General features: G+C 39.5%; 1 protein-coding gene and 1 pseudogene across 1 annotated transcript in view; one reads left to right on the top strand and one right to left on the bottom strand.

Annotated features, from left to right (window-relative positions):
• Positions 1 to 2,721: 2,721 nt before the first annotated feature.
• LOC148741910 (uncharacterized) lies at positions 2,722 to 5,945 on the top strand (annotated as a pseudogene).
• LOC111324890 (failed axon connections homolog) overlaps positions 5,839 to 9,607 on the bottom strand; it is an 8,589-nt gene continuing 4,820 nt past the window's right edge. The window contains exon 2 of the mRNA XM_022928554.2: positions 5,839 to 6,597. Coding sequence (XP_022784289.2) covers positions 6,162 to 6,597 — 436 coding nt within the window. The 3' untranslated portion in view covers positions 5,839 to 6,161. The remainder of the gene's footprint in view (positions 6,598 to 9,607) is intronic.

Raw genomic sequence — 9,607 nt, 5'->3', positions numbered from 1 at the left:
TGTCGGCAAGAAAGCGAGTGAAGTTGTCAGCATTAAAACCAGAATTTCAGAGACATTGTGTGAGTTAATTTGGTGTCACAGAAAACGTTTTCCACAGAGTATTAATTTTTCAGAAAATTTGAAAACGCGGTTTAAGTGCTGTTTTCCGCTCGGAAAATTGTCCAAAATTCACTGCAAAACCCAAGCTCCGTTGAAGGCTTAAAATGAATTCAGTTAACACCAAACTTTACATGTGTTAAGAAAAAGTCTTCCCATCGATTTTTGTTATGTTAATTTTTTCCGTACACAGCTATATTGTGATCTTTTTTTTGTCCCTAAGCAACACCCTCAAAAAGTGCTGTACATGGGGCGAAAAATAGGTAAAATTTAACGCGATAAAAGTATACCTGGTACATAATGTTTTAACTTTTTAACTAGATATTCATAATAAAATGTCATTATTCGATACCTGAGTAAAATTTGGTGCTTTGAATCGGAACGCCTCCTTTTGAAAATACCACGAATATTTTTGTCCTGAGCGAGCAGAAGATATGTGTTGTGTAAACAAACGCTAATCTAATTATTTTCTGCCAGGTAGAAAAAGGTTTTGAAATCAACTTTAATTTTGAAAATTTTGGCTGGTATGCCACAAGATATTAGGTAAAAAGGAAATCATACATTCAGAGTTGCGTGAGAGCAAAGAGAAAATAAAATCAGTGCCGAAAATGTACATACGGCTGTTATATCGATCACCATTATGCAAATTACGACCTCAGCTGTAGGAAAACTATGATATCTCTTGCTCAGTTTGTTGAATGACTCTTAAAAAAAATTAAAGGGTTGTTTTCCATATATATAGAGATAATATGTATATATTCATCAATAATTCCTGAGAATGCAGGGGGAGAACAGCATTCTGTACAAGCATTTCAGTGTACCAATGCGAATTATTTCTAGTTATCATAACCGACGTCCGGTCCCAGCAAACACGCACCACATGAGACCCTAAATGGGCTATCATAAATATACCAAAGACTGAAAAAAACAAAAACTTCACTCAAGGTCTGATAACCACACGATAACACTTTTACACTTCAACCTCAGATTTACTTTCATTGAGCTTCCAACAACTCGCACCATCTTCACCAAGACGGTGTAATCTTTATAACAATTTCCGCTGGTGATGAAGCATGTCGCGTGTCGTGTCATAACCGTCCACGAAGCTCTTGCGCAAATAGTCTAGATTTCGTAAAAGACCTAAAGGAAGTTATTTCACGGACAAGTCTTGAGCTTTGATACGTGCTCTCCTCAGAAGTTGTTATTACTTGTCATTTCATGGCTCTCTGTAGCTATGTAACACTTGTTGGCAAGGCTACCCCTTGCGGGAAATCTCCTGATTATCCTGGTCAGCTGGAATGCGTTACACTCGAGGATTGCACGAAAGATGTAACTGGACATCTATCGACTCTTGGACTGAGTGCAGATGAAGGTTCTAGAACTGAAATGAAGCTGCTATTGGCCAGAGCCGGTAAATATTTCTCCACAGACTTTTGTGTGTTTCTAGTTATTTTTATTATGCTTATGAATGGGTCTTGTAACAGATTTAAGTCGTGTTCTAATTTTTGCAGGTGTTTTCTCAATCGAGCAGACATCTCAACCAGACTATTTGCCCACGCCATAGAGCAGACTGTGGCATCCGTTGGAGGTCTAACAAAACCCTTTGTGCAATTCCCAAGGATCTAGCGGCACATAAGTCCTCAAGTGCAAAAGGAAGCAACCGTGTGGACAGCCGAAAATCGATGTATATTTTTTGCAACACCAACACCTTAGTTCCAGTTGGGTGGCGTAAGTTAAAATGCTTCTGTTGATGAATGATCTCATGAAATTTCTTTTTCTCACATTTATTTGTAACATCATAAACAAACAAACAAAAAAACATCTCAATCTAGCAGATTTTATATCAGTGAGGAAGCTTTGCCATTTATTTTGTCAAGGTTTTTTTCTCGTCGAGCGCCTGATAACCCATGGAATGATGACTAATTGATTAATTTATACCTGGAAATAATAATTTATATGAGTTGTTTAATTTTGCTTTTTTCTTAAAGCAATTTGTAGGCGATGCGACGAGTTCATCAGGGGGCAAATTGTAGCTAAAAAGACGCTGGAGCAAGTATCGTGTCTGCCCCCAGAGAGCCTCGGCTAATGGTGCAGATACCTGAGCCACAGACAATAGTAAGCTTCAAATATAAATTGATGACCTCGTAGATGGTTTACATACAATAACTAAAAAGGAAAACATTTATTTTTATAAGAGCTTGGAAATTGAAAAAAAAAGTTGAGGAAGAAAACACACGTGAAAAAGCCCTTCAGACAAAACCATTGTTAATCTAGGCACAAGGGAGGAGGTGCTATGCCGCACTTTGGTAGTCGAATTCCTGCATCACCTTTGTTTGTTTTCCGTATGTCCTACAACAGTACCCGAGTGATGCTGCTGAGATTTTTTTATTACCCAAAACTGATTCCTTATGGAGATATTTAAAGAAATCAGTTTTAGAGACTTATACTTACAGGGAAAACTTTTTCGTAGGCTCATGAGATGGAAACAGACCGTCCGGGAGTGGAATTAAGTGCTGGTAGTGAGTTATCTTCTGATGGTCTAGAGACGGACTTGATGTTTCTGGAAATATCATCCCACGGGTGGAAGGATGACGAGACCTTTTTGAGTCCCGATACTGCAAGCCTTGTCTCTTCAACGAGTGAAGAAGGCACGACCTCAAAGCCAAATTCTCTTCAAAAGTTGAACGAGTATCTGGTGTCAAAAAGCATTGAGCCAGTCACTCAACCTTGGGTTGAGTGGGAAAAGGCCAGTGACAGCACTAAGCTTTGGTATACTAAACGAACCGCAGAGATATTTTCTTCCGTGCTCCACGACCTAACACCCAACTATGCAGGCTCTCTTTGGCAAGCAGTCGTCTCTTATCCTGCCATGAATGAAGGACTCGGGCTGGACGAACTCTCCGAGACCTCTAAGAACTACCTTCAGGTCCTAGCAGAGGCATATGACAAAGCTCAGGGGTGGGACACAAGACGGCAAATTCTTTCTATGATGTGTGGTGTTTCTAATTATAGTGATATCTCGAGATTCATACCTGGCTTAAGTAGATATCGTTTTACTATAGCTAACCTGCATCGCCTTCAGCACGGGAGCGGCGCATCAGTGACCCCCAGCCTTCATCAAGGATAAGAGTCGACCCAAACCAGCTGGATCACTTTTCATCCTATATAACAAGCCCCCATTTGGTGCAAGATCTGCCATTTAGACAAAAAACACTGAAGCTCTCCTTTGGACAACTGTTTGAAGAGCTGAATGTTATTTGCACCATGATACCGCAAAGGATAGTGCGTCAGTATACCCAGTACTGCAACGAGACTGGATTTAAGGCGTTCAGCGGGCGGACGATGCTGCGTGTTCTGAATGAATGCAAGGCCTCAACCAGAAAGTATCTCCAAGGCCTTGACTATTTCGCAGCAGAAGGGGCGCGTGCGTTCGATGAACTAGAAGACTTGGTTCTTCAACTGGGAGAGCTTGTTCTTAGAAAGGAGTGGCAAGTGCGATACGTGAAATCATTAAATTCTACCTAACGGGCGATTTCATGGTAAGCAATCGAAAGTTTCAAGATACCCAAAGATTGGATTACGTTTGTTAAGCAGGGTGATCTTATTTCATAAATAGATGAAAGTATAACATGAAAACATCGTTCCGACGACAGGTCTACCCTGGCCGGGAGATATTCCTCGGTTTTTGCGCCTTATTTGTTTGTGTTCAGTGTAAATTACGTTTGTAATAGATTCCATCGACTCAGATCATTGAGGTTATTTGATTTAGATACCATGAAGCATACATATTGCATATATTTTTTGCCGTTAATGCTGTGCTAACAAGGTAATCCATGCTTTGTGTTAAGCCGTGTTTCATATTTCCACTCAGGTTCACGTAAGCTCCTCATCTCGAGTTGCAAGTCATTGCAGTGTATTTGCTTTGAGTGACACCGAAGATTCTGACCTGCGGCAGCAATACGAACACAACCATGACGAGCTATGTGACCAGTGTGAAAGCTTGCATTCGACCCTGAACGACATATCTACTACGGTTGATGAAGTATCTTTTACCACAGAAGGAGACAAAGACGAAGCTCTGTTTCTCGCTAGCTCTGCTGCACTTCCCATCCAGTCATGGAAGTGCCATTTGCTGAGGAATTGTCGAACCACCAAGATCAGGCTCGTTTGGACGTCATCGATGTCCTTAATTCCGAAGCAGTATTCTTTGTTAATGACTGGGCCATGAAGTTCTTGTCTCAGAGATACCGCGAATTACAGATAGACTGGTTTGGTAAGAGGGGTATCTCTTGGCACATATCTGTGGTGTACAGACGAATAGAGGGTGTGATACAGTGGCAAGCCTTTATACATGTGATTCAGTCCTGTACCCAAGGAAGTTCTGCCGTTACTGCAATTATGCAACATGTTCTGGCTACATTGAAGCAAGAGTATCCTGAAATCAACAAAGCCTACTTCAGGCAAGATAACGCCGGTTGCTACCACTCCTCCCGCCCGCTCATGAAGTGCCAAGAAATCTCAGCGAACACCGGAGTGAAGGTAGTCCGTGTTGACTTCAGTGCCCCTCAAGGCGGGAAAGGGGTTGCAGATCGATTGGCTGCGAGCTTTAAAAGCCACACAAGGGCCTATATAAATGAAGGCCATAATGTCTGCACCGCCAGCGACCTGAAGGAAGCTCTGCTATCCCACGGCGGTTTGGAAGGTGTACGAATGGTGTCTTTGGATACCATCGAAGAAACCCCAGACGATGCACAAACCATTACAGGAATCCCCAAGTTGAACAACTTTGAATTTAGTTCGATGGGCTCTATTTCCTGTTGGCGCGCATATTCTGTCGGTCAAGGGAAAGCGATCAAAATAGAAAAATCCTCTTCTGGTGAGTAAATAGTTCCTGAATGGACCCAGGCCTTCCTAATAGTTAATAACAGTCTGTTCTGTCGGCAGGTTTCTATTAATTACATGTAAGGAAAAATTTTATCTGCATCTATCACAAGATATTTTCCATAAGAGGTTAAATGTTTACAAAATGTTGCTCAAACAAACATAATACAAGAAAAAAAAAGGGAGGGGGGTATTTTAAACCCCTCTTACATGGTATCGTGGGCTGCCTTAAAGGGTTGTGTGTTAATTCACGAAAATTATTTCATAGCTGTGTGGCTGTCGCATTTATGTTTCGCTCACTACTTTTGAAGTTCCTGGACAAGGGATTGTGCAAGAATCATTTTCTGCAGGAGATTTTCGTTCCTTTAAAAGTACCCACCACAAATCGTCAGGGGAAGAGAATGTGCTTGAAGAGACATCTTCTGAAGCTTCCATGGAACGTAGTCAGGGAGCAGGGGTGTATTCCTGTCCTCGAGACGGCTGCACCCGTGTTTCTCAAAGGCTTTCAGCCTTAGAAAAGCACTTGTCACTTGAAAAATGTACCAGGGTACAGGGAAAAGCATTCATTAATGGACTTGGCAAAAGTTGGCTACAAATCATATTTGGAGGAAGGTGTGGGAAAGCTGCCACCGCTTCAAGCCCCTGTGGGACAGGAAGATTCTCGTGTTTCTCTGAAAGGAGGCTGGGCTCTCAGAGTAATAAAGAAGGCTTACAGATTCAACGAAAAACAGAAGTCGTACCTTCTGTCTAAATTTCGAATAGGGCAGACGACAGGCCACAAGCTTGACGCTGAGGTAGTTGCTCGAGATATGATACCTTTTTCTTATCATAAACTTTCTCCTTACTTTCTCAATACTGATATTGTATTGTATTGTATATAACAATTTGCCAAAGGCAGGTAAATTTACAATAGGACAACGTTGTCCTCTACTAGATGAATGACCTTTCCCTACCCCTGGGTTAAACCTCGAAACCCAAGGAGGGTCCAGCATCTAACATCTACTTACAGTGCTATACTGCTGAATCATTCATTAGGATAAAAGTATGGAGAACATTTATCCTGAAGTTAAGGTAGAAAGAGTTGAAGAACATAATTTTTACATGTTCAGGGTCATCAGATGTAACACGTACAGTGTACCTCAATGTGCGTGCATGATTAGGAAAATATTCTTTGTCTGTGGTACTTAAGCTTCAGAGTGAAATTTTTTTCTATGTGCAATTGTGTCATCCCAGTCTGGCCAATATTTCTCTTTCATTCTCTCACAATAACCTAACAGATTCTTAAAATCCTTGTGAATTGCTGCATTTTGTGGGGAGGCCTTGTCCTGCCAGACAAATTCTGCCAAAAGACCAAACACTGTCGCATCCACAGTTGTAGGCTCCTGGCCCATGACAAATGGTTTGACATCCAGATAATCGGACAAGGTCTGCAAGTCTTTCTTTGCAATGGAATAAACTTCCTCTTTATTGTGACGGCCCATACCATGCCCATTTAGGTACTCTTTAATAGTGCGCTGGAACATTGAAAAGAAGAAGTCCCATTTCCTTTGTGAGGCTTTTGGAAAGTAAAGTCTTGACGTCAAATCTACGGCATCAATCCAGCGATAGTACATCAATGTCCTAACAGGAAGGATAGAACACACACAGTTTCATTTTTAATTGAGCTGGATTTGTTGCAACTTAACAGCCACTCTTGAAATGTTCATTTCCTTTTTTTTCTTTTTTTTTCTTTTTTTTCAACACTGAGCATCTGCAAACCACTTGATCAGTCCAGTTATGTGATCACCCAATAAAACAGATCAGCAACTTCGTCAACAGACATTAGTCATTATAGGAAAAAATCAAATTTATCCTTTGATTCCCAAGATTGGAGAGTACTAAAACTCTCAACTTATTACAGTGAATTTTGTGGCTAACTATTCCAAGGAAATTAGATTTTTATTAAAACAGTATTACTCTCTCATTATTTAAATTCCCATTACCTCAAAGCTTAAAGGTGCATTTCAACATTTATTAATGAGGATATTTTCAAATTAATTTACGTACTGATCATTCCCAAGAGTCAAAGGTTTAATAGAACGTAAAATATTGACATTTTTTCTGACGTAAATTGGATTTAATTCGATTCTCACAGGAAGCGGACAAATTATTTATAAGATGGTTTAAGTGTTGGGTGAAAGACTTCAAATACACAGACTACCCACATTAATTAAATAAAGCAGCTATGCAGGCAGACACTAGCGAGCCCCTCCCAGGGGTTTTAGAGAACAAGGGAACTGGAACATTTATTTTTAGGGAACAGGGATATTTTCAAATTATTTTCAGGGAACAAGGGAACTCTTTAGTAGATTGTTGGGAACAAGAGAACACCGATCTACTTTCAATAATTTATTCTTTTTAACTTTCCGAGCCCCTAAAATATAAAATCTCTTACGTTCTTGAGTATGAGGCAAGATTATTTTCGAGATGATTATTGTTACGAGCTGTGCAAGGAATCTTGTTAATGCTTGTTTCAACCTTGTGGCATAATTCAAGATGACGGAAACTGACACAGTTCGAGAAACTATCACAACTGTACCAGTTACTGGAGCAATTTACCTCAATAGGCAGCAAAAGCCCACGAAGAGATGGAGCTTTGAACTTGGGCTAAATTTAACTGAAGATAAGATTCTTTCAACCGTTTTGAAGCGCCTGGAAAGAGGTTACGGAATCAAGAACAAATGCACCACTTTGAACAATATTAAAAAGTTCAAGCTTCAGGCTTCAGCGAAATACTTTACACCGATATTGCCCGAGTGGCTTAAAGGCAGGATATTTTCTATCGACAGTCAAGAACAATGGGATAATTGCTTTCCAAAGATACTTGGACTTCAAAAGAGAACTTGTTGTTAAGCAACTTTCTCATCAGTGTTCCATGTTTCCATGCATGACCAATCCATGCATGTCTTAACATAAAGAGCCTGTCCCACTCAATGGTGTCAATATTTAAAAAAAAGTTAAATGAGTTAGTTGCAAGCAATTTTCATAACAAAAAATGAACTGACATAACTTAGCCTATTCATTTAGCTTTTTGGGGTCAACCTGGCCTCACCTACTTGTTATAACATTTATCCTTCAATAAGCACTCACTAGGGTAAAAAGCTTGAATAAGTTGTTCTTATGGTCCAATAGATCCTTGTTCGTTTCAGTGAAGGTGTTTGAAGCTAAAACAGCTCATGTCCGTGAGGTGCTAATGCTACTTACATATGCAACTGGAAAGGTGCACGAGTAACAGTTCAAGTCGGAATGCAGTGCCAGTTGGACAAGTGAATGGAAAGCCCCAACCCCACAAGCATGGTCGGCCAGTGACAACACACAGGAAAGATGATGAGGAGTTCTTTAAACATTTGCGCTACAATCCAGAGGATATTGGATTTGAAAGGAAAGAATGGCAAATTCCAAAGTGGCACAAGTTCAAATCAGGTTAGTTCATGTATGACAATGCAAAATTACCAAAATGCTATTTGAAAACAAAAAAGATTGCAAGGACGATTTTTAAAGGATAATCGTAGAAACATTTAGTTATATTATATCTGCATTGGGATTCCATAAAGTATCTGTACCATCACCAACATCATTCTCATGGCTGGGATTTGAAAATTAAGATTTTTGAGCCATTGCATTTGAACAATGTCAACAATACACTACTTTCTAAAGTGTGCTTGTTCATTTTTTGGCCTAACACAAAGACAGTCTCAAAGGTAAACATGTTCGTGAAAAGAATTATAGCAAAAGACTTGTGTATAGACGATATTAATAAGAAATCAAGACCTTTTACATCATTTTCAGTTAGCACCAATTGATTTGATAAAAACTAGTCATGAAACTGTGTGAACACAAGCTATTTCCATCAACTTGAGAGACGTTGCATAATATAATTGGTGCATGGCTTGAACTGTATTTTGTTATAATATTTATCTTTGCTTTTCTTGTAGTAATGCATGATAAATTTGGGGTCCTTGCATTACATGAACGATGGATTCAGTGTATTTGCAAGAAAAGAATCGTGTTGAACAAACGACGTGCCGTCAACTTCTTTGAAGAAAGTAAGTCAGTTGAAGCAGGAAAAATATCTCTTTTAAACCCTGTCACTCACAAGATCTCAATAGTTATTCTCTCCAGTAAAATAAAAACACTCTCTTATATATCATATAAGAGAATTTGGTGTTAGATCAACTCGTCATTAATTTGATTATTTTCACATTTCTCAGTAACAAGCAATGTTCTGATTCTCACTCTCTTTCATGCCTTCAATATAGCCGATCCATTCCTTAGGTTGTTTTACAGACTGTTCTGAAAATGATAAAAATAGAAGGAAACAATCAAAGAGTGATGCCATACAGATTTCCATTGCTGCCAGCTTCAAAAAACAGGCCAAAGATAAACGGGAACAGTCTACTCATTCGGAATGTGATTCATTAGACAACAACAAAGGCTTCGAATTGGATAACTCAGCATCAGCTACAAATCTTGATAATATGTAAGAAACAGAGCTAGACTATTACAGCTCAAAGTTATATTAGATACAATGAATATATGAAAGTTAAAAATAGAAGGTCAGTGGTTCGAATCTCGTACAGGCCTGATTTTT

This window comes from Stylophora pistillata, chromosome 1, assembly GCF_964205215.1.
Source record: "Stylophora pistillata chromosome 1, jaStyPist1.2, whole genome shotgun sequence".
Classification (NCBI taxonomy): Eukaryota; Metazoa; Cnidaria; class Anthozoa; order Scleractinia; family Pocilloporidae; genus Stylophora; species Stylophora pistillata.
This window is presented reverse-complemented; position numbering and strand designations above follow the sequence as displayed.